This window comes from Zootoca vivipara, chromosome 7, assembly GCF_965207765.1.
Source record: "Zootoca vivipara chromosome 7, rZooViv2.hap1.1, whole genome shotgun sequence".
Classification (NCBI taxonomy): domain Eukaryota; kingdom Metazoa; phylum Chordata; class Lepidosauria; order Squamata; family Lacertidae; genus Zootoca; species Zootoca vivipara.
The window spans coordinates 42,266,116-42,292,707 of NC_142590.1; the positions used below are offsets into that span (position 1 = coordinate 42,266,116).

A 26,592-nucleotide genomic window follows, 5' to 3' on the forward strand; every position below is an offset into this window, starting at 1 on the left:
ATGTGAGCATAAATGAAAGTTAATTGCAAGTGCTTGGAAGGCCTTTGAACATAATTCCCTCTCATTAGGACAAAAGACTTTGTAATAATTGACTTTGCATTTGAAGAGGAAGTGTGCATTATGTAAATAGGCTACAATGCCAAATAACTTCCCAAACATGCCATAATCCAATAATAATCCTTGTGTCACAAGAGTTTGGGCAGAATCCTTTGTTTTCTCTTAGATCTTCAATATCATAGAGAACTTTTAAGAACTTCTGAAGTTTTATAAGTTCTCCCCTGCCCACGTCTCACACACATGGACAGCTTGTACAAAAATAACTTTTATAGACTATCTGGCAGAAACAAGAGGTAAAATATCATGGAATATGATCCACTGAAGTTAAACACTTAAGTGTAACTGCTTAAGTAGCATCCACTTAAACCAATTGTACTTGAAAGTTTTGAACTTTAGCTGGATCATAACTATGATTTCAAACATTTCTCCTTTGTTCTGCAGCCTTCTGTAATCTATGGACTCATGAAAAAGAACAGACTTTAATTCATGTATTTCAGACATTTCTATGCTATTCTTCAGCTGAATGTTTCCCAAGATGGTTTTCAAAGAAGGCATAAAGAGAATAAAATTAGGGCACAATCTTAACTTCCACTCCCGACCCTGCCAGTACCCTGGAAATTGGTGGGATAGCTACTGCATCTGCAGGTGATTGGGGGGGGGGTGTCCTGCAATTGGCCAATGCTAAAACCAGTAGATCCTGGAGTGATTCAGGTCTTCTCCCTCCCTCTTTTCCTCCAGAATGTCCCATTTGGGAGCTTTCCTCTGGATTCCACTGGCAACTGATGGGCTGCTGGCTGTGTGGAATCCTGGGCAGAGGGTCTAATCTATCCCCCTCCCCCAGTCCAACGTAAGAGAGGGTATGGATTGCTTTGCCTGTCAATCAGTAAAACATTGTCACATAAAAACAGCAACTAAAGAACAGTGTTAAAACAAGTTTGAACACAAAATTATAAAAGATCCAGGATAATAAAAGGGTGATTGCTCGGCAGGGAAAAGGTACCAAAGAATGCTTTTTGGTGGGGAGGGGACACCAATATGGAAAAAGCCCAGGGGCAGATTATCTTTCCATTAATTTGGTCCTGAGTTGCTCAGGGCTTTATATGCTAACCTTGTCATATAACTGCCACTTGGGATAACACTACAGTGGTACCTCTGATTAAGAACTTAATTCAGGCATCGCCAAACTTCGTCCCTCCAGATGTTTTGGACTACAATTCCCATCTTCCCCGACCACTGGTCCTGTTAGCTAGGGATCATGGGAGTTGTAGGCCAAAACATCTGGAGCGCTGCAGTTTGGGGGTGCCTGACTTAATTTGTTTTGGCGGTCCGTTCTTAACCTGAAACTGTTCTTAACCTGAGGTAGCACTAATGGGGCCTCCTGCTGCCGCTGCGTGATTTCTGTTCTCATCCTGAGGTAAAGTTCTTAACTTGAGGTACTACATCCGGGTTAGCGGAGTCTGTAACCTGAGGTGTTTGTAACCTGAGGTACCACTGTATATGGAGGTGGCTCCCGTTCAGTTGGGGGGGGAGGGGAGGCACACATATGAAAGTGGGCCCAAGTGGCATGTACAGTTGTCTGCTTGGACTCTACCTAGCATGAAAATAAATTGGGAGGGGGAGAAATTTCCAACAACTTCCCTTAACTTTTGTATACCTGGGCTTTTGTTCTCCTAATATGAATCTTTTATAACAGGCATGGAGAACCTAGCTGTTGTTAGACTCCAACTTCAAACTGTCTAAGGATGAAAGGAAGTGGAGTCTAGCGACATCTGTTGGGCCACAGGTTTCCCATCCTGTTATATAACCAACTGAATTGTAGTGGAGAATAAGTTAATAAAAGAAACTGTCCTGTCCCATAAATAAGAAGCAAATAATTAGGAGGAAAAATTAGCTTACTATCATAATAATAGTAATAAAAACATAACAAAAACTTACCTTTTATGTCTATGGATGATGGGAATCTCACAAATAAAAGGGAGAACATATGATTTTTCTATAAAAATCATATTGTACCGTATTTTCCCCCACTGGAAATAAATAGTTGAGGGATGCTGGACCAATAAACAAAAAACAAAACAAAAACAAAACCTTGCTGTGGTGTGGGTCTTTTGCATTCCTCTTTCCATAATTTGCTCATGTCACTTAAGTCCTTATTTAAACTGGGCAAACCTGAGCAGCGCAAAGTTTATTCCATTGGGCCGTGACAGAGAAATACAACAGGAAACAGATCACTTTCTTCTGCACACTTCTGCAAATACTTGACTCTCCTATGACTGCTCTAGCTGATAGATTTATGGCAGACTTTCTGGGCAGGCAGTCAAAATGATATGGAACTGAACATTCTTTAAAATAAAGATAGGGAAGGAATGCTTTTCTTCTGTGTTGTCCCCTGGATGGAAAAGTAGCCGCCTTGCTGCCAAGGAAGCTTTCTCTTTTCAGATCAAGTGAATGATTCATTTTGGGGCGTCAACTCAGTTATGACAAAAGTGACCCTGATGAGAAGTTCTGATTCTAATGGCTCTTTCTGTGCATAGCCCATCCTAAGTTCAGGAATTGTGGTTCCATGCCCATTTGATGTCACTATAGCATGCTTGGATGTTAAATATATTTACTCATTTAGCACACCTTACCATCCAAAACCAGTATTTGCTTTTCTCTCCAGTCCGAAAGAGAAATCAACTACTTCATTTTCTGTTCTTACTCCTGGAAGTAGTGAACATGCCTACATAGGTTTTTGGGCAGGCATAATAAAATTATAATGATTTAAAGTTCCATTACAGAAAGAAAACAGCTCCTGCCTCTTTGCCCTCCATGGAGGAGAGCATTTGTGTGTCATTACCATACGCTCACTGTCAATAAAATTGTGAAGCTGTTGCTGCATAGCCATTTAAAATACGTTATCAGAACATCCTGCTTTCAGATCTGTCCTTAAAGATTTAAGGCTTTTGATAAGCTTTAATTACACCATTAATTTGTTTCCATTCCAGCATTGGGATGGATATATATATATCTGGAAAGCTTCCAAAACTGGTCAATGAAAACTATCTTTGGAATTCTATAACTACAATAAATATTAAATGTTGAGCCCAAGACCATTAGGTAAAGTGTTGAGTGATAAGCAAGCTCCTCAGTTGTTCCAGGAATGGTGTACTTCTTTATCTTAAAAAACAAAACAAAAAAACCCAACCAGCTCAGCCCTGTCAGTATAATCCATAGCATACTGGGGACATATTACCTTATCACCTTTAAGTTTAGACATAACACAGTGCAGCATTGCTGGCATAGACATTTTGTCCCTATAGAGAAATGAAGTCATATTTCCAGAGAATAGTTCATAGTAAAACAGCTGCAGCCAGAGAGAGGCTTGTTGAGCTACAGAAATGACAGGATTGCTGAGCATCCAGTTGGACTGGTTCTAGACTTGTCATGCTTAGCCCACTGACTTGGGAGCCCTTTTTTTTCCAGTAGAGATCATAAGACCACACCAGATTTATGTTGGCGTCACTTTGGAGCAGAACATGTAGTGTAGGCAATCCAAGACTCTCTTGTCGATATAAGAGTTATAGGACCAGTCAGTCAAATTCTATAAAGAATTTATTATGCCAAAACAGATTTCCTATGATATCTTAGTCTGAATTCAATAATGTTGTGTCTGGTGGCAAAAGAGCAAATGGACGAAGTATATAGAATACAAACATGAAATATTCAGAAATACTTTCCAATTCCTCACTGGGCTGAGTGTTTTACAATGAGTGAGATACAATGCTGTCCAGTATCACACATTGTGCTATTGCAATCATTTTATCAGCTCTAGCTTTTCTGGTTGTCAGGTGGAACCATCTCCCCTCTTCTCCCCACAAACACTGTTCTGGGGGTTCTCTTGACCCCCCCCCCCAGCTGATTTCGGGGGCATCATGGGAGGAGAGAGGGGAAGGCTCCATTGCATTACTGGGACTCACTTCACTGGCTCACACTAGTGCAACTATTTAGTTGAAGCCAGCCCAATATGTCTTCAACAAATCACGTTACCTCACAAACGAGCAAAGAAGCCATGACTTATTTCTCCAAAGCTTGCTTTGTTTTTCAGTTGCTTTTGCCTAGTGGTTCTGTAGCTTGGGAGTCAGAGATGGAATCCTCATACAAACCATGGTTATCAAGGCTCTTAGATTTGAATGTAGCACCGAACCATAGTTGAAACTCCTGGTTTATAAGCCAACAACAAACAATGGCTTCATGCTTTGGTTTGTTGCCAGAAAGGAAACCGTGGGTCCTCTGTTGAGCTAGATCTGGGCATTCAAGCTGAACAGTCCATAGCTTAGTGTTAAGTGTGAACTAGGCTTCAGAGTCTTCAAAACAGTTCCAAAGGCATACAAGATGCCAGTCTGTTGAGTTTTTTTCATGCATATTAAGAAATCCATACAATGAACATTTTCCTGAAACACCAGCTAGGTGTCTTTCTGGAGGCAGTGGAACTGCACTTGTCAGGATGGGGTAGGGTGAGAAAGCAGCCGTGAGGTGGGAACAACTCTGAGGGCAACACTGTTAACCTAGAGCTCCCTGACCTCACCTGTCCCCATCCTGATGCATGCAGCTTCGCCACCAGGAAGGTGCCCCCACCTCAGCCTCTGCCTCCCTCCATGAGCTAACACTGGGCTAATCCTTAATCATTCACTGTTAATGATAAAAGAGTGGATGGGCAGACTAAAATTGGAATGCAAAGTCAAAGTCTCTTCAATGACACCCTGGCCTCTTCCCGAGGAATGTTGGTATATGAAGCTACCGGTAATACATCCATTTTAACTAGAACCATATTCTGATAAACTGGATGACCTTCTGCTTTGTTAATAAAACCTTTTGTGCCTCTTATGAAAGAACTCTGCTGCTGAACAAAACGATGAAGCAAAGTATCTACACATTGTAATAATGGTTCTAATGCAGATCCTGACCCAGATAAAATAAGCCTCCCAGGTGGTGGGTTTCCTGGTTTGTTTGTTTTTTGGATCTTAGGATTTTTTTGGATCTTATATAGAGCTTGTGTTCAGCAGGGTTATGTTATCATTAGTATAGCCCAATATAAAGTGTTTTAGTGCTAGAATAAATCAAGCCTAAGACCACGCCTGTGCAAAGGAACAGAAAAACACATGTCCACCAGATCATTGGCATAGCTACCTGGTTGAAATTATTCTTCAAATAAAGCAATTTATTTTTTTTTAAAAAAAACTTTCCTCTGTTTCTTCCCCAGCTTATTGATTAGGTGGATTGCACACTCCTGGAGATTATTATTAATATTAATTTATTTCTACTTTGTATATGGATTGAACTGGATTGAGGTTTTTTACAAATCCATGTTGAAAAACAGATGCAAGCATCCCTTCCAGCAGCAAAATCTGATGTGGTGGGTGGGGACAGAGAACATACCGATTTCCTGGCTAGGTCAGACACCACTCCGAGCAAGGAAGCATCCCTCCTTGACTAACCTCATCTACTGTTCCCCTGTTTTTAATGGGAATGGGGTCCATCGAGAGAAATGTCTTTGGAAATATAATTACATTTTTCCTAGGGTACATAAAAATAGCTTCCTGGCCACAAGTTGTCCCCTGTATTGCCACATTCTCTCTTTGATCAGCAGCTTATGCTCCAGTTTTCTGCCAACTTGAATGGAGCAACTTTTTTGTGAAAGACAACAAAGGTTTGGGAATAAGAAAAGCATTATTCGAACTTTTCCACATGTTTGAAACTCTCAAAGGTCTCTTTCAAAAATCACAACTATGAGATTTTAGGAAATATCTTGTTTAAATATTGACTACAACTCTCAAAACTTTATTCTCATCTTTGATTTGCATGCTCTGAAGTGCATATAATACAGTCTGCCATGTGTTAGTTATGACTAAGGCACTGAAATAAATGGAATTTTTAATTAACTAACTTATGACTATCTTTTTTTTCTTTGGTTTCATTTGGATTGTGGTTTTGTACAAGTTTTGTTGGGCTGGCACCATCATATCTGACCTGTTGACTGATGCTATAGAAAGAGAGGTGTGTGTGTGTGTTTGAAGATGGACCATATGCATTATTTCCCAGCTGTGTTTTGTTGAAACTTTCATTTAAACCAGGGGTCCCCAAACTTACCCGGCTTTGGGCCGCATGCCCGCCGCTCCAATTGCGTGGTGGGCTGGAGGGTGGGGAGCGCGCACGGGGGCACGGGCTGTGCGGGCTCATGCACATGCACAAACGCTATTTCTGGCATACTCCCGACCTGGAAAGCGACGGAAATAGCTTGTGCGCATGTGCAGAAGCCTCATCCGACCTGGAAGTACACCGGACATGACGCTTGCACGTGCGCACAAGCTATTTCCGTCGCTTTTCCAGGTCAGAAGTCGGCAGCCGCGCCACACCGCGCCGGGAAGAGCGGGCGGCGGGGGTCCCCAGGGGCCTCATAAAAGAGCCTCGGGGGCTGTATGTGGCCCCCGGGCCATAGTCTGGGGACCCCTGATTTAAATTGAAATGCAGGGAGTTATACAAAATTCAGATAGAGAAGTGGACCACATGATTTCCACTCCTACAAAATGGATGTTACTCTCCCCACCACCCTCATTTAAAAAAAAAAAACTGCTCGAAAAGTGGCTTTTTAAGTACTGTAGTGCTATAGGATAAATACAAAAATCACACAGAGATTTTGATTTCTCAGGGATTTACTGAATATCTCTTTAATGGGGGGAGGGGAGAGAGATTTTCCCTCAAGGTGTTCACAAGATGTACATTCAATTCTTGAAGACTTGAAATGCATTGGTGATGACTCTGAGGATACCAAAAATAAGAAAGGGTTGGGATTCAGATGTGGAAACCTGCAGCTGGGACTGCCACTGACTTTTCTACATAATTCCAAAAGTGGGTCATAAAACAGCACCAGCTGTTACAATTAAAAATCATACAGCATCTAGCACAGTCTGCTGTTTATGGAGCATTCATTCTTTGTGTGGAGAAGAAGGCTCACTACCCCACACATTCCCCCATCACTTTCCTTATTGCAAAAAAGTGGCTTTGTTGCATAAGAGTTCTGTAATCCACTTTAATTGTGCAAACCTACATTTGCTGGTATGCGATTGAATCCCTCCTGCAATATAATGACAATGTGGAAGCATCCTTAATATTTTGTTCTTATGTTTTTGTCTCCAGGGAGGGGGAAGAGGTGTTTTGAGGGATTTTCTGCCTCGAGTGCCCAAACAACTTTGCTGACCTTGAGTACTGTGTACCTTGACTTGGAGATGGGAGTAGCATTTACTGCTCTGCCCCAGGTAGCAAAATGTTTGGGGCAAAGACAAGAGTTCCCTGATGCTAACCCTCAGGTCAAGGCTTGGCCAAATGAGGTCTTCTGTTATGTGAATCAGCTACCCCTGCCCAGAGAGTTGTCTTGTGGCTGTTTTTCTGTTGGCGCATGTGGGCTGTGTGTGTCTTTGTCTTTCATTGGCCTAGATTCCACAAAAACACACATGCTAGATATATATATATATATATATATATATATATATATATATATATATATATAATATCAACATATAACCAGGGGAGTATCATTATCCTGTTCCTCTGCTGTAATGCAAAGCAAAGTTTTAGATCCTTCTTCACAATGTGGAGTGTTTAGCTCTGCCAGCAGAAAATCGTGATGGAAAACCCATTGCAGTCATGGAAATGCTGACTCAATGAAAACCCAAGCTCTGTTTCTTGCACTTCTCCTGTTAGGTTTGGGAGTGGGTGTGTAAACTCGCAATGAATTGCAGTACAAACTGGAGAGATTGGATCATTTTTGCTTTCTTTATTTTGCAGAATGGGGCTGTAGCCTGCACTTAAGTGAGAAACAAAAGATAATGTTGTTGGCTGTATCCTGCATGTGGTATATATTTTAATAAAATGATTCCCTGCAACTTCTGCAAAGCCAAAATGGCCAGCCCATTTGGAAATCTCTCACAAGTATGACACTATGCAATTTATATAGCTGCAATAGCCATGAATTCCCCTTCTCCTCTGACATTCCATTCTGCCATTATTCCTTCCCTTCCTTGTCATCTCTGCTTCTAGAGCTGCACTTTGCATTATAATGGAAACTTTTAAAAATCAATTTGAAAAGCATTGTCCGATGCTTCTCATTTTAATTTCCTAAGCACAATTTATTTGCAAACTTTTTAGTTCACAATGACCCTGAGAGCCAGGCCACTATTATTTGTATTTTACAGATGGAGAAGGGATGCTTTCCCAACGCTACCTACGGAGCAACTCCACTGGTCCTTGAACCGAAATGCTCCGAGTCCTGCTAGTGTTACCCAGTTTTGACATGTTAAACATAGCATATTAGTCTCCCCTCTCTCTTGCAGATATTTCTGTATAGATAGCTGGGAGGTTGGAGTCAGTCTGGAAACTCTGAGCCATATGCACAATTAATTACCCACTTCTTGTCTTGTTTTAATGAGGAGTGCTTCCCTATGTAAGCTCACATCCTGAAGCTGAAACAGTTGAGCCAACAGCAGCAGTTGTCACTTTAATAACCACACAGACCCACACTTCCCACCTTTATTTTCCTTGTCGCAGCCTGAAATAACCACAAATAGTTCTGCCAGAAGTTTTAAAGGTCTATAAATCACACAAGCAGGTGTCTTCTGTGTCATATATTTTACAGCAAATTTATAAAATGCAATATTTTTCTGACCTTCGTTAGCACTAGGTTTCCGCACACTTGAGAACTGCAGTGTATTCATTTTAAAAAATGGTGTGATTGGACAGCTTTGTCTTTTAAATGTTTTAGTACTTACTGTATGCTTCCCTTTAGATATATAAAGTGCTCTCAGTAGCTATTTTGTTTTGATTCACTAGAACACTAAGCTTGAGCATGCGTTGTTACATAAGAGCAGTGCCCAAGCATAATTTTTTTGAGCCTGGTACAAGCTTGGTGCACAGTCCTTGTCCCATCTCATCAAAGACCTAATTGGTGTCCATTTACTATGTTTACATCCTTTTGTTTCTGCCTGCCTAATTCTACTTATAGTCCAATGTCGTCTTCTTCTTCTTCTTCTTCTTCTTCTTCTCCTTCTCCTTCTCCTTCTCCTCCTCCTCCTCCTCCTCCTCCTTCTTCTTCTTCTTCTTCTTCTTCTTCTTCTTCTTCTTCTTCTTCTTCTTCTTCTTCTTCTTCTTCTTCTTCTTCTTCTCCTCCTCCTCCTCCTCCTCCTCCTCCTCCTCCTCCTCCTCCTCCAGGCAGGATTTCATAGGTAAACATCCCTTTAGACACCATTCCTTAATCAGGCTAGCACATACCTTATCAGGTGGGCACTTCAGATACCTAAAAAAAGAACCCCACAGCTATGTTTCAGCCCATTTGATGGCTTACAGATAAAGATTTTCTGGTTTTTAACTCTGTCCCCAAAGTCACCTGCAAGAAAGACTTGAATCTATCTTCTGAACATGTGAAGCTAAAGATAGAGAATAGTTCTTTAGAGAGTTTGAAAGAGGAATCTTGGTTTGTGGTACATGTATTCATTGCACTCACCTCTAGGGAACAGGGTCTACATATTTCTATATTGTTTCAAAAACCTGTGAACCAGAGGTCATAAGGGAACAAAAGAAATGCATCTGTACATACGGAAGCAATGCTTTTCCCAAATCACTTTTATGGTATGAATCCAATTATAGCCAAGTCAGATATTTTTCAATGTACAGAAACAAGTCTTCCTACTAGTCCTAATAGCGGGCTGTTTCCCTTGAGTACTAGGTACTATGCTTTAGAATTTCATGGACTATGAGATGGGAATTGCTTTTATTTTCAATAGATTTTTAAAAAGAGTTTGTATAATAAAGCAAGCCCTGTCCCATTCCAGAGTGTGTATGGTTCTCTATCTGAACACTTGAGGTTCTACTTTTTATATATATAACAAAATGTTTTATAAAAGAAATACATGTCTATGATTCCATGTTAAAAAAGAATTCACTGCACATGACCCATTATTGAGTACTTCTGATTAAGAGAGCATGGTGTATGTCTAATGATAGAAATGGGGAGAGAGTGGGGGGGGTATCTTTGATTAATGGACTAACCAACAGCGTTCAGAATGTGGAAACAGTGGCCTATTCCCCCAGTCCCTTCATGTTCCATCACACCTTTGTTTTGATGAGCCAGGTTTATTTCCCTCCCACCCCCAGCATGACCTCTTCCTGACACTTATTATTCATTTCCATTTCAGCTCCCTAACTTCATCAACACAACCCTTCCTCCACATGAGCAGGTTACAGCACAGGAAATTGACAGCTACTTCCGCCAGGAACTCATCTACAAGAGGAATGAGAGAATGGGGAAAAGAGTGATAGCCCTCTTAAGAGACAATGCTGACAAGAGCTTCTTCTTTGCCTTTGGAGCAGGTAGGGTTTTGTTTTGTTGATTTCCACATATACTAGTGACATACACAGAGAGACAACTGTTATCTCCCTTTTCCCGTAGGCTGCATATACACGTTTTTAAGCATTTTCCACAAAGAAAAGCGCTACCTGCTGTTTTGCAGTGACATTTGCAGTATAGTCAAAGGATGCCTGCCTGCCCGCTAATTTTCAGCAGACCTATGGAGCACAATTTCGTAAGCTTAAAGTGGATTCAAACTTAACTCTAGAAACACGCCTCTTGCTAACTTTGCTGCCGAGGAGGGATTTGGAGGGCCAAACTAGAAGAGAATGCAGAATTTCACAGCTGGCAACTAAGTTTCCATTGAAGTGAAGCAAAACAAGCAATCACATGTTTAGGATATTGACATAAAATTGGATCCAAAGGTCTCATTTAAGGAGACCTGAAAATGAACTCCAACCATCATTCATTTGGTGGAGGAAGGGGGAGCAAGCAGGAAAAGTGGGAGGGGGGATATTCTGAAACAACATATGTATTGCATGTGGGAATACACACTAGTCCCCTGTATGTATTCTGGCCTCAGTCCAGTACTGGAGTTTCCAATTTATTATTTGCCTCCCATGGAGTCAGCATGTTTCTACAATAGGTACAAGCCTACTCCATGCATATCCACTTAGAGTGTCAGGTTTCTGCGATCTGCTGTACCCTGGGAGAATGAGATGATCGCAAACACTTAGAGTGATCCTTCCTCCTCCTTCCCAAACTGAAAACAGATGCTGTTTATTGAGCAGCATCATTTCAATAAAAGTGTGGAAAAGAAGGTTGTGCAAAAAGTTTGTTCTCCTTTGGTCACAGCTAATGTAAGCCATGTTGCGAAGAAAACAAATGGTAATTCTATCATCTCTTTATTGCCAGGATATGGCATGAAAGACAAAAGGCACCCAGTGGTATGGGACCATTGATTTATTGAATGACTAGGACCATCTCATTCTCTACATTTGCCGGTATTTCATTCTTCAGCCAATGAGACAGCGGGAATGTCATCATGTTAATCATGGGATTATTAAAATAGTTAATAATTAGCAGCTGTGAATATGACAGGTCACTGACTGGGACATAAATCTTAAGGTGGTTTTGTAATGATATAAATTATTAGGTTAGAATTGTTTCTGATCTGCTGGGTTATGGCATCAGAAGAAAAGTATCAGTTTAAAGTATGTATGTATGCGGACATTGGAGAGGAATGGAGCTCAATGGAGCTCAGTTCTAACAAATGCTTTTTGAGCACTAACTGTGGAAATCCCATTTCACATGAAATTTCTAAGCTATGTTTGGTTTTAATTCTTCTTTTGAGATTCCATCCACACGTAAGAGGCCGTATACATTCTTGCTTAGTCTGGAATGGAAGTCGTATAGGAAAGTTTGGTTTCATGCATCTTCACAACTCAGCTGCAGCGAAGGATCCAGTTTTTACACATTAGGCTCTCCATATCATGGCATCTATCTGTGGTTCTGCTTCTAGTCCCCGGTCAGCAGCTCATTCTTTCAGAGGACTCTGTCAAAAATAGAAAAGGAATGAATGGGCCAAGGCTCTAATGCTAATGCCAAGGCCCTTCCCAGTCTGCTGCTGTTAACATAAATGTCACCCCTTGACAACCTTTTCTTGCCATGGAGTAAGCAGCAGTGGTCAATGTGTGTGCGCATGGACACCAGACGATACCAGACCGGAGATGGGAGAGTGATAATTTCTACTATTGATTTAGAATAGGGGTTCCAGGGTGAGTGTTGATGTGTTCTGCTCCTTTTAAGAAACTGCTGCTACGTATGTCAAAGGACAGTGCTTTGTTTCTTTGCAACAGAGATAAAAGTATATTCCATTATAATTAGTGTTTGTGAATATGACTGGAAGCCTGTTTGAGCTTCATCAGAGCTGTATAAGGAGTTCTTGATAAACAAACATTCTCTTTAATGAATAACCTCGGTCTGGATGGTACAAAAATGTATCCCTGGTGGTTGTCAGGAAACATGAAAGAGATTTTGAATGTCTGAACTGCCATGTTAACCCTTCACATCAACACAAACCTTCCAGAGTTAAAAGGAAAAGTGTTCTCCTTTTATTACAACTCAACCCTGTGAGCTTCTGAATGGGCAATTGTAGCTTATGAAATGTGTAAGACTTGTAGCACTGACATCTTTACAACAGCAGTTTTCTACTCAAGCTGTTCTGGCAGGAGAGACCAGAGATGTTGGGCATTGCCTTAAGAGCAGGCATCCCCAAACGGCGGCCCTCCAGATGTTTTGGCCTACAACTCCCATGATCCCTAGCTAACAGGACCAGTGGTCGGAGAAGATGGGAATTGTAGTCCAAAACATCTGGAGGGCCGAAGTTTGGGGATGCCTCCATTACAGCAACACATAATGTTGTTGTTGTTGTTTTGTTGTTTTACTAATAAACCGTTTGCATGGCAAACAACACAAAATGGAATACACATCAGAATACATTGTATTGAGCTTTAGCTGGTGTGGTTCAAGTCACTGCCGCGATTGCAACTTCTTGGTGGAAATTTCTAGGCTCAAGGTGGAATAATTTTCAACCACTTAAGTACTTACCATCATTTCCAAGTAGCTACAGTAGTATCCATAGAGCCTCATAATATGTTCTCCTCATAATATGTTGGGATGCATCATATGGAGGGATACAATGGCTGCATGAGCTGCCCTGTTTAAAAGCTGCTAAAACACCTTTCCCAAACTACTATCATAGTCTTATGAGTGTAGTCCTCTTCGGGCATTTTTTTCTCCATGCACTTAATGAATGAACTCACCATCTGCTCTCTCTGTGGAACTCCAGGAGTTAGAGGATGACTATCTGCAGCGGAGGGTGAGTTGTGTAGGCATGCCACACTTTGCAGAACCCTGATTAGTCTTCAACTCACGGAGAGCAACAAGGAAAGCAATGGAAGGGGTGGGTTAAGCATACTCACCCCTGGTTCCTCCTCCATGTGACATTAACTGTGTGGATAAAGCAGTAGCTGATGCGGGATTAAAAGTATGAGACATGATACAATGTGTGAAACTTCATCCTTGCAGTGCAAAATTGCAGAAAAGATGCATGGACTATAAAAATCACTTTACACTGTTATCATTGGCCAGACAGTGGCATATACATGTTGGCATGCCCTGAGAAGGAGCCATAATGCTTAATAGTACTTTGTATGAATCTAGGCAGTTTCAAGTGTTCTTAGCATTTCTCATGCATTTTCAGTAATCCTTACATCAGCCCTGTAAAAAAGACATCATTACTTCCATGGTGTAGATGGTGTACTAAGACTGGTAGATATTGACTAGTCATGGGTTTGTGGCAGCGGCGGGATTTAAAGCTGCAGTTCCAGCCACTATGCCTCAATGGCAGATGATCCTATAGTGTTACACTTTGGGGCAATCTCTTAGGTGAAATTACACATATATTTTTCAAATCATCTACAACGCAAGACACTATTGAACTTCCATAGGCCACTCTGAAACGCCTCTATTCCCCACAGCCACATACTACATGATTGCAGTGCTAAACCATCATTGCAGCTGAGCTCAAATTTCATTTATTGGAAACCCATAGGATTGCTTTCCAAAACCAAACTAAAAGTCTGCCTTGAAATATACCACACTCCCAGGCTCACACAAATTGGAAAGGTTCCAGAAATATCAACAAGAATGAGTCAGAGTCTGGAAATTGTGCGATATGGCAATGGACATGCAATTGGATTCCACAAGGGAGGCTAATCTGGGGTGTATTTCTAAGAATGGGGGCATATGGGTATGCCTCGGATCGCTCAAACCGTTGGATACTGCTTTGTAACTCACTTAAGGGGAAATATTTGGATTCAAGATTATTTAGTCCCATTCAATCCCACCAGACCAGACACGCCATTACATTATCTAAGGGCTTGCTGAGATATACATTTGATGGAGAAGTGGGAAGTGGTAAAGAATAAATAACCTTTGTCTTTATGACACCCTGCCTACCCCCACATTCTGCACCTGCACCTTATCATCTGAAAGATGATAAGCAGCCATGTGTTTGGGTCATTCCTCCTGCTACTCTTATGAGTAGCACTTGTTCCTCCTCATTTATTCTCCATCAAGAAGTTCTGGATGTGGACTGTAGTGGTCTACATCCAGTTTGAAGTTCCATTCCGCAATCTCCCCCATCCATTTGTATAGCATCTGAAGCCTCCAGTGTTGCATGTCCATAAGTCCCACCCTTATTTGCTCCCCTTTCAGATGTTATCAGAAATACATGGACATCCAGGGTAGGGCCAGGAGGCATGGTGGTGCTGGGGTGGGATAGCAGGTGTGCTTCCAATTCCCCATCACTGTTTGCTTTATGTATGGAGGCTGAATTAGTGATTGGGGTTTCACTCCCATATGCACTTTCTACTCTCTAGACCTGTGCAACTTCACCTGACACTTTAGAAGAATCCCTAACTTTCCCTGGTCATTTACCTTTTTTAAACACACAAACATTTTTAAAAACCTTTTGAAAAGTTAGTACATTCCAGAAGTGTTGCATCTATGCACATTGCGTGAGACATTTAGATTTGCAAATCGGAGGAATAAATATAAACTTGTGCAAATTACATCGCATGACTGTGTTTATAGGAGTTAGATTTTATGGTGACAGAATTTGGGACATTCTAGAGCACGATTCCCAAGCTCTTGGATATAGTGTGCATTGTCTGTTAAAATACAACCGTTATTCCAGGACATTAGGCTTGATTATAACCCTTTGGGGAGTAAATAAATGGGCTAGCTTGACACGCTTTGGAGTAGAGTTGGTCTTTGTTGGAAAGCTTCGCCCTTGTGAACTCAAGTGATTGATAGACAGCACATTGTACCAGGCAAACTTGTAAGTGATGAAGTGAACAGGGAGTTTCCCAACTGCCTTCTCCAGCTGAGAAATAGCCAAGCAGCCAGGATCACATGTGCCATTAAAAAGAGTTAATATTTTGGCAACAAAGAATACACACATAAAACCAATGTTTAAGTCGAGAATGTCTTCTGGTTTATTTCATTTTTATGGGCAAATAATTTGCAAGTAACACATATGATAACAAACAGAATTTATGTATGCTGTTAATTTGGGCTTTATTTTTCTTAAGAAGTCTGACTTTCTTACATTCATTTCTACTTTGCCTTTTATTCTAAAAATTATCTTTGCCACTTTTGGACTTGATGGCTGAGTTTATCACCTCTGAAATTAAGACAGGGTTCAAGGACACAATGTTTGCTAACTGTTTGATCATGGGAGGAAATCATGTTTAGCTAAGCAACAGAAGACTGTGCTCCTAAGGCCAGTTAGGAACTAAACACATGCCACATAAATATGTCTCAGATTTAGGAGGCAGCATGCTGATTTCAGTGCCACCTACCTCGCAGCCAAAAGATGTAGCATGCAATTTTGTTTCTATATGTTTCTGCCTTATAATTCATTGGACTGAAGAAAAGAGCCTTCATATTTTTCAGGCTCCATACACACATTTTAATGGAATGGCAATGGAAATTGAGTACAGTCGTACCTTGGAAGTCAAACGGGATCCGTTCCAGAAGTCCGTTCAACTTCCAAAATGTTCGGAAACCAAAGTGCGGCTTCTGATTGGCTGCAGGTAGCTCCTACAGCCAATCAGAAGTTATGGAAGCCCTGTCAAACTATTGGGTTCCAAAGAAAGTTTGCAAACCGGGACAGTCACTTCCGGGTTTGCAGTGTTCGGGAGCCAAAACGTCTGAGTATCAAGGCATTTAGGATCCAAGGTACTGTTCTTTTCTATGCAGTCCGCGCATAATCTCGATCTATTGCATATTTTTGCCTCTGAAAAGTGCTTCTGAGCAACTGATTTAATTCCAAAAACAGAAGCTTTACAGATTGATTATGCATTATCTCCCAGAGTATCCATTTGAAAATAGATGAAAACAGATGCTGGTGGTCTCACCTCCCCAATGATGTTGTGGGTGGGCTTATATGGAGAGAGTGCATTTAGATAGAATATAAAAGGATAAGATGTAAAAGATGGGGAAATAAGGTAGTATTAAAGTAATAATTAGAGATTATATAAGATTTAGAGTTTACTACGGATGGTATGTAAACAATCGCAGAAGGAGGAGGAATGAGGAAGTCAATAGACTGGAAATAAGGGTTATAAACTAGATTTTTTTCCTTTTTTGTATTTTTGTAGTGTTGTATTTTTTGTATTTGTATCTTCTTTTTGTGTTTTATATTTTTGTATGTTTTGTTGTTTGAGAAAATTTTCAATAAATACATTATACACACACACACACACACACACACACACACACACATATATATATATATATATATATATATATATATATATATATATATGGAGAGAGTGCAATTACAACTTTCTTCACCTGGGGCACGTGCAGGGAAGAAAAGGAGCGGATAACCTAATCAAAGGGAAAGTTTTTAATTGTGTTTTTCAATTAGCCACACCCATCCTTGTGGAGGGCAAGAACTAAAGCCAGTCTAGATTGATAGCTGCATGTTGGGGGTGAGAATGACGCCACGGCGCCAAACAGGCCAGTGTGTATTCAGCATCAGCCAGCATTGATTAACACTGATCCATGAAGCAGGAAACGGATGTGAACAGGATAAGCAAGGGACACAATCCATAGTTCTAATCGGTGGATGGTTCCAGGTTATATAGCTCTATTTTTTTTGTAGGAAAAATTAACAGTTAGCAATCACACAAGTCAGTCAGCTCCCCATTAGGGAGGGGTGCTTTGTGGGCAGGAACCAGGTCTACATAGCGACCTTGGAGTGGGCAGAGGTAAGCCGCCCACGTCACCTTCAGCCTGTCGAATAAGGGCTTGCCTGAGGCCATGTTACGCCCGTTTAAATGTTGGCACGGCCAGGGATGCTGCCTCTGTTGCTTCCAGTTGTTGGCTCTCCCTGCCCACCCACCATCTTTTACGTGGTTCGACTAATGTCAGTCGCCTAGTTGTTGGGGCCAGGTAGGAATTTTTCCACTCGGGATAATTGGCTCCAGCCACTTGGTTTTTGCCTACCTAGTAGCAGTCATCACAACTTTGTGAGGTTAAGCATTGGGTAAGCCTTTTATGGGAGGGGAGATTGTTGCCTCCGCCTGCCCCTCCACGGTAAGGGTATCCCGTTAAAGGGATCCGGGGGTTGTTGCCTCCGCCTGCCCCTCCACGGTAAGGGTATCCCGTTAAAGGGATCCGGGGGTGTGGTTCCTGTCCGGAGCCTGGGCGTGGGCTAGGGCCAAGACACATCCCCAATGGTAACCGGGGGGGGGGTTCATTTGATGAACATCAGAGGGCTCCCGGGGGTTAATCCTTCAAATAGACTTCCTGCGGGTGTGCAGGAGTCATGTTATAGTCTTGCTTCACCCAATTGCCTAATCCAATATCGCTCACATCTGTAACCAATAAAGTTGTGGCCTTATTCATCCCATTATCCCAATATACTTGTGTTTGTGTGTTTTATTCCGGGGAAGCTTGGGGTCAGGGTCCTTCCCATGCAATACCATTTTTGTGTGTTATCCGTTATTGAGCTGGATAGAGAGAATATCATAGTAAATCAGTGGAAGATCCCCACTGATGCACCATTTCCCCCTTTTTAAGGGGATTAGAGTCTTACTGTAGTAGTGATGATGGTGATGGTGGACGTAAGGTGAAACATTAGAAGAGGATTTAAGAATTTGTTCAATAGAAAACAAGTGAGTACAGTTTCACCTAGTGACCGGCCTGGGAGATATGCAAAGCACTTGAGTAGTTGGGTTAATTCAGTTAAACAATGAAGCTATTTGTATAGGTTTACAGTCACTGCAGTTGAGAAACACACAGCAAATTCAGAATCTGTCTCCTGCTAAATTTAGTAGAATCAGATTACTGTACACAAAAGATGTTTACGATAAGCAAGATCTAAACAATAGGGGTTCTACTGCAATTGGATTAATGGTAGAATCCCTTTGGGATGTGGTTAGGCTTAAGCTCTCTAAATAGTCTATATTCTTTTGCCTAATTCATTTAACCATTGTTTTCATTAGGTATCTGACAGAAATTTATTGTGAAAGAAAGGATGAGTAGCAGCTAGATTGAAAGCATAGTGAAAATTCTAAGTCCTTTTTAGCAAAATGACACTTGGCTACAAGCAATGCAACATCATCATTGTCATCATCTGTTCACTTGTATGGCACTTTTCTCCAACATTTTATCTTTCATTGTGATGCTCTGGCCAAAGCGAAAAAGTAGAGTCTTCCATTGTGACGCTCTGGTGCAACCTAGCTGACTCACGCCAGAGTGTCAGACCAAAAACCGGTACTTTCTGGGATTTTAGCCAGCAGCCAGAATTGGCTCTTGCAATTCCGGGGGGTCCTGCTTAAAATGGGGTGGTTGAATAGTATGATCTCAGTCTACTGACTTATTTACACCCAGGCAAAACTTCTGTGAAACAACATTAATGCGAACCACTTTATTTCTAATGCAAATAAACCATTGGCTATCTCAAAATGACTCACTTATTTCCTGTGTCTTGCCCAGTGATAAGAACAACCAAGTGGGTAGCACTAAGGCAGAAGTTTAATTAAAGTTCTCTGTCATTCATAGTCATCAGGCTATACTGAGATCAGGCAGGGAGAGCACTAGGAATGGTCAAGGGTTGGGACCCATAAATTGAAGTTACAATCACCTGACATCATAGTCAAGTGTTTGACAGGTGCGTGGTTCCAGGAGATCTTGACATGTTTTGATCCAGCCCACTGACTGGATTCAATTTTCTGCCCCTGCTTTAGAGACAGTGTTTCACACATAGGTTATGTCATATTTTTTGACTGGAAAAAGATAAATCACGACTACAGAGGCTGAATGAGTACAAGTATGAAAATGTAATGTTTGCCCATTAGTGTGAATAGTTTCAAAACAGATGGATAGATGCTTGTATGCTTGTAAAGCCTTTCCACCTTTCTTCACCTCTCATCAACTGGGAGCCAGAGCTACCTCTTGTCTTCCTAACAGCTAGTCATTGAGACCTCATCCTTTGGACTGGGAGTAAATCAAAATAAGCTCCCTTCACTCTAAAATGTCTTCACCATCCTCATCTGTAAAGAACCAGAGAAGCTCCATACATATCACAGATAGTAAGATATGGCCCAGTTATATCTTTAAATTGTACATATAAATGGTGTTTCCAGAAGACGAATCAGTATGATACTTGAGAAAGTGTTCTAATTGATGAGTTAACTTAGTTTCTGTTAACTCAGCTGGGTAGGGCATACATCACCAAAGGCATACCTAAAGAGGTTGAGATTAAATCAGAGTTGAATGCAGTGCTTTTTTCTAATATATATATGTCTCATTTTCCTACTCATATTGAAATACTGCCCCTCAATGAGGCCAAACTTAGATTCACAAAATGTTTAAGGATATGTGTATCCCTGCGTCCATCCACACACCCCCAACCCAGAAGAAAGCACTGGTTGTATGCCCTCATATGTGTTCTCTGTGACCTCTGGGTAGGCATCTGCCAAATATGCGGATACTTGATTTGACGGCTCATTGGGCTGTTCTGATAGCCTATTCCAGTGATGGACATTTTGGCTTCAGTTACCCAAATTTGCCTCTTTGAAAAAGAAGTTGAAATAGAATCGTTATGGACAAATATAAGGAGTAATGTTGCCATCACCAGACTAAAGTGTTTGGTTGCATATCTAAGGTTTCTAGTGTGCTGTTGCCAAAATCTCACAAGATCTGAAGGAACATGAGAGATCTTGTGAGATCTTGCCAGAAGCTGGTGCCACTGCAGGCACTTGCTCACAATGCAGGTTAGAGATGCATGGTTCCCAGTGGCAAGGGACGGGAGACCGCTTGTTGTGGGATGCACTGTTCTTGAGAACAACAAATATTCAGTTTGTATGGCTGGCTTCTGTTTGTTCCATACATTTCTTGTGCTTACTACTGGCCTCGGTTAACCTAGACTGTATGATAAAAATTTACAATTATCCTGTCCATGAGCACAAGTCAGTTGGATCATCTCGGTCTGCATACTGAATATGCCAACTGTTCGCGTGAACCACCTTTCAGCGTGTACATTGCAGAGCATCGTTACAAAGCACCTTCTGAAGCATTTGGCTGGCAGTTTTGAAAAGGCACTCAGTGTGTGCAATGAAAACGCCAGTGTTTTTCTCCCTGGCCTCTTATCCTTACTCTGCCGAGCTGACAACATTGAGAAGGAACCCTTCCTCTGCGTGTTTCTATTTTCCTTAAGACTTGCCAATCATGCCGTTTGACTTTGCCCAAAGTTTGTTGTCTTTGCAGATGGTCACAGCATGAGCTACCAAAAGCTTCAGTGAGTCTGACAAGAGATTCTGTTAACCTAACTCAAGCGTACAACCTGGCATCAAACCAGAGCACAAAGGGGCTTTTCACGGACTTGCTGCTGCCTCAAATATTTCATTTCATGGGTTTCAATTAATCTGTATTTATTGCCACTTATCTTAAATGGCTAACAATATCAAGAGTTTAGAGAGTGCTTTTAATGTCAAACTGGGTCAATTAAAAGGCTACTTAAAATATTTGCAAAACTTTTCATCCCAAAGTTGGCCCCTCAGTCTGCCTTTAACTAATATGGTTTAAACAAACACTCGGCTTATGAAGAATGGCATCTAGTACATTTCCCCCTTGATATCTTTAGAGATCCCAGGATCAATTTCCTTTCTTTTTGCCCCTTTACACTTATTGGAGTAGGATGGAGCAGTTAGGATATATGTGTAACAAAATATACTTTCAAGTCCTGAAGAAGCAGGAGGCCAATCATGATTTAGATTGTAGGAAGAAGTGATACAATTCTACGCAAGTAATGACTGAGCTTATTCATGAGGAGCCTTGTTATCTTCTGTTCAAATGAAGGCATTGTACCAACATGGCTGCTGTTACCTCCAGGATTTGCTGGGGTGATATGCTATAACATAACAGCATTGGCACCATTGTCAGACGGATCTTAAAGCATTTTGCTTCCTTATTAAGTGACTAAAAACTGGTGGTGCACAGAGAATTTTTAAACAAGGAAAATATGTGTTTACATTAACCAATAATATTTTTGTGTTTCCAACACATTGTTTTTTAAAAAAAGCAAAACCTCTATTGCATTGAAAGTTTTGAATGCTTGCCATATTTCCAAAAGAATGTCAATGCTATAACAGAGTCTGTTATAAAACATTAAGTCCAAAAGACTGTAACACCATCCACACTACTCATGGGCTAATCTTGGGCTGCGTTCACACTTCCATTTACTGTGCATTGCCTACATTTCCAGTAATGTACTGGGTTTTTAATCCAGAGGATGGAGATCTAGCTCTGTGCGGGCAGAGGGGTGGGGTGCCAAGGTGTTTGGCCTACAGTCGCAAAATGTCTTAGGCTGCCCTTGCTGTGTGGGGAAAATACTTCCGTTTATCTGCCCTGTCCTGCGTCTTCCAACATTCAGCTGCACTGAGTGACCCAAATGGATTCCCATTTGCTAATAATGAATATTTATATAATGGTTTGAGAAATGGCTACAGCACAGTGCAATCTTGAGGTACCTCACCATGTGGCCTGTAAATAGCAATAGCCATATTGAATCCCTGTCAGGGAAAATGGTGGGATAGAAATAAATGTAATAATAATAAAGAAGATTCTGATCACCTGTTTCCGCACTTCTAAGAACTAGTGCTGAAGGGGACCGTGTGCATCTCTGCCATTGGCACAGATTGTTGTATCATCCTAGAGGAGGGCTGGGAGATCTGTAGATTTATTATTGGTGTGAAACCACAAAAACATGTCTAGTTCACTCGCTTTCCTTTTCTTTGTGCCCATTGCCTTAAGAAACATCACTACAGTAAGGTATTTGGGTGGACGGCCACAATATCTGAGTAAAGTTACATTAGGTAAAGGTAAAGGTGCCCCTGACCATCAGGTCCAGTCGTGTCCAACTCTGGGGTTGCGGCGCTCATCTCGCTTTATAGGCCGAGGGAGCCGGCGTTTGTCCGCAGACAGCTTCCAGGTCATGTAGCCAGCACGACAAAGCTGCTTCTGGCAAACCAGAGCAGCGCACGGAAACACCGTTTACCTTCCCGCCGGAGCGGTCCCTATTTATCTACTTGCACTTTGATGTGCTTTCAAACTGCTAGGTGGGCAGGAGCTGGGACCAAGCAACGGGAGCTTACCCCGTCGCAGGGCTTCGAACCGCCGACCTTCTGATCAGCAAGCCCTAGGCTCAGTGGTTAAACCCACAGTGTCACCTGGGTTCCTAAAGTTACATTAACTAGTGGCAATAAGTCACAATGGAATTCAGATGACATGATGTGGTGGGGATAGTTATGTTATTTAACATTTGTTAGCTGTTTGCTCACTTGTTTCTTTTTTATATTAAAAAAACTATTTTTTGTGATCTAATTATTGTTACTCTGCAGTCCATTCCAAGAAGAAATAAGAGCAGAAGCAGCTAAAAAATATTCCTGCACAAACCCCAGTGACAAATGGGTGAATGGGGCACTGCCCCACCAACCTCAAGTCTTCTCTCAACCAGCCCCCACCTGCCTGTCTTCTTACTTGCAACCTGTCCAGGGGGTGGCCTCTCAGTTTCCTCCTCTTTGGTCTCAGTGTGGCCCTTGTAGGACTCAGCAGGGAGAAGCAGGATGGAGACACAACTAGAATGAGCCTGTCATTTGGCTCTGGCTGTTGGTCTCCCTGTCTTCCACTTTAGCAGCCCCTATGGGCACAAACCACCAATGAAAAATATCTTACACAGAAACACTGCAAAACCAGCACTAAAACTCATATCAAGTTGACAGAGGATAGCAGTCCCCATCAAAGTGGGCAGCACTGATCATCCACCCCGAAATGCCAAACATCACAATCTGGTTCCCTCCAGATGATGCAAATGAACCGAACACTTCTAGATACAATTCCAGAACCTTATTCCCCTTATTCTCACTCCCTGCCAGACATTTACTGATTGCTGGCATGTTTTCTCTTTCTCCTAGCCTAAGGCAGTATGATGATATCATCCGTCTTTCATCTGTTACTTGGTCAAACTTCTCCCCCTCAACAAGTGTTTTTGGAACCAGGCCACTGTGGTCACTGCCTGGTTGTTGTTCTCCAGCCTCTACGGTTCTTCCACCTGCTTTTTCCCCAGGGAAGAAATGGGAAAAGTCAGAGAGCATAGAAGATCCCAGGATTTTCCATAGAAGCTAGAGGAAAGGTTTGAAATTCTGATGGAAAGGGGAAGGGTTTTGTTTTGTTTGTTTTAAAAAAAACAGACCACAAATTCTCAGCCATCAGGATTTGGCATTCATCCTCGACAAAGCCTTCACATTGTGGCTTGCCCTGACCTCCAAAGGAGTGGGATTAAGGACTGAGAAGAGAAATTGGCTGCCTACCTCACTCATGTCCCCATGCCTTTCAGCAAGTACATGAACAGGATACCGATAGCAGTGATGGAATGTGGGGTAATTTTAAATAGGCAACTAGAATAAATATACATTGCAGGCAGCAAGTGTATTGTGTGGTATCCAGACGAAGGAAGCATCTTATTTCCCCACATCACCAAGTCTCACAAGGGGATGTGTTTGTTTTGTGAGAGGTAGGAGAATCCAAAAACCCAGGAACCTGATTTTTCAAACGTATCTTTGCTTTTGTCCAGGGCCGGCCCTATGGCCAGGCTGGGTGGCGCAGGGCGCCAGGGCGCCCGCCCGCCACGGAGCTGCGCCCCCGGCAGCTGCACTGTGCGCTGCGCTCACCAGCCCGCCCGTGCAGCTCCGGCCGCCCGCAGAGCTGGGAAACTGGGTGGGGCGGGGGCGCCGGAGGGATCCGTTGCACCACGGCGCCAAATATACTTAAGACGGCTCTGCTTTTGTAGATTCTGTGGCACACTTGGACTACAAAATTTGCTTCTGCACTACACTTTACATAGGTAAGGATAAGCAAGCAAGACACTGCCAAAAATGGTATACAATTTTAATAAATAAATAAATAAGGTGAGCAGCAGGCTGGACAACACGGGTGTAAAAATTACTAGGCTAGATGGGCCAATGGACTGGCTCAATATAAGGAAGCTTCCTTAAGTTAAATGCTATTTCTGGAAATAGGCATAGCAGCCAGAGTGATTGGCAGATACACAAATGGCTTTTTAACAGCGCGAGTGAAATATTTGCAGCCCCCCTCTCCAACATGAACAGTTGATAGGCTATATTGTTTAGGGATTGCAAAATATCTAATTTTTAATGGTGATGGTGATGGTGATGACGACAAGGTGCTCCAATTAACTGGGCAACAGATTAAAACAACAACACAAAATTATGGATAGTACATGTACTTGGCAGCAGCATGGCTGCCACTTATTGGAATGGCTTGGGGCTGCCTAGGTGCACCACCAAAGCCAGGCCACCAATGTGCTCATGCAGCCCCATCCTCACCATCACCCTTGCCTCAACTCCACGCTCTCCTGGCAAATGGCAGCAGTGTCATCAGGAGGTCAGTGGCCCGGTACCACCCCACTACACCAGCTGCTCCTGAAAACACCTCTTCATGTGTCCAGTTCCTCATCTAACTAGGGATATGTATTTGGAAATCTTCTTCTAGGAACTCATGCTTCCCAGGTGGATCAGGCTGATAAACTTTTTTCCACCAAGAAAGCACAATTGGAACTTGAGGAAAGGGGAAACCTCTGGACCTGTGCTACACAGCTTAAACATCTTTCTTTCATTCCTTCATTATAGGGTCATGCCACACTAATCTTAGACCACAAGTGGGATGGGAGACTGAGACAGAGAGATGACAAGTTGCCTGAAAGTCATGCATTGCTACACATGTTTAGTTCTTACCCCCCCCCCCACCAGCACACTGAACCTGATATGTGGGAGGGTGGGTTCACCTTCCTATATTTTATGCCATCAAGGCAAACTACAGCTTGTGGTGACATTTTGATCAGGAAAATGGCATGCTGAGAAAGGAACATTTACTCCTCCTCCTCCAGCATTGCTTAAAGTAAAAATGAAGGGAGATCCAATCACGCATCTCCCATGTGACTAGATATCTGGCCCTAAATCTATCCATTGACTTGATGGTTGCCTAGGGATTTAAACCCACATCTTGCAGGTGTAAACCCAGTCCTCCATCCACTACATCCCATTGCTCTTTCAGTTTGCTCGTCTTGAATAGCCACAACTGTGGGAAAATATGATGGGATGACATGACTGAGCACATCTGCTTTTTCTTTGTCAATTCTCCTATGCTGTGCGAGCTATGATGGATTGTCCCCCAGTCTTTAAGAGAAATATTCAAAAGACCTGGATTTAATTGTCCTGCATTTATTGCACAAAAGGAGTGAATTATGAGCCACTTTACAGCATCTCCAGTGAAAGTGATTATTAACTTTGCAGAAAACTGTGCTTTGCCAGAGATATAACCCTGTCAAAATGGCCCCCTCCCTCTTGCTGGGCTCCATTGGAAAAAGAAAAAGGAAAGAAAAAAAGAAAAAAAACTCGTGAATTTGCTACCTCCTGCCAGTTAAAGCTCAGGGTGAAATGCAAAACTGAAAGCTGCCAATAGTTATACATTTGATTCAGATGTTGTGGGAGATGTTTCCTTTTCCTTTTCTGAGTGTGGTTCAGTCGGTAAAAAGGAAAGAATGCAGCAACATGTGTCTCTTTTGCTATTGAAAAATTTACAATTTTTGCTATGGCAATTTGTGAGGGTGGAGCTGGAGCACTCTGGGTGTCTGACCCTTGACAGGTTTTTTTAATATATATATATATATATATATATATATATATATATATATATATATATATATATATATATATATAAAGAGTTAGCATTCCAATGAGATTGATTTCCCCTGGTACCATTCCTACAATTCAGTCCATGTTATTTTAATTGTCTTGTACGGCATATTAGCAAATAACTCATTAACACTTTACTTTCAGAGTAGAAGCAGAATATATATATATATATATATATATATATATATATATATATATATATATATATGGATTAGCAGGTCTGCATTATGTAGCACATACAGTATGTGGTGCTCTTTCCCCCTCTTGTGGTCATACAGGCCCAGAAGTAAGAAGGCTGAATGT

At 41.8% G+C, this 26,592-nt stretch overlaps 1 protein-coding gene across 1 annotated transcript in view; it reads left to right on the forward strand.

Moving 5' to 3' along the window:
• The window catches only part of TRABD2B (TraB domain containing 2B), a 254,974-nt gene that overhangs the window by 167,778 nt on the left and 60,604 nt on the right, over window positions 1-26,592 (forward strand). Inside the window, exon 4 of the mRNA XM_035121644.3 lies at window positions 10,284-10,458. Coding sequence (XP_034977535.2) covers window positions 10,284-10,458 — 175 coding nt within the window. The remainder of the gene's footprint in view (window positions 1-10,283; window positions 10,459-26,592) is intronic.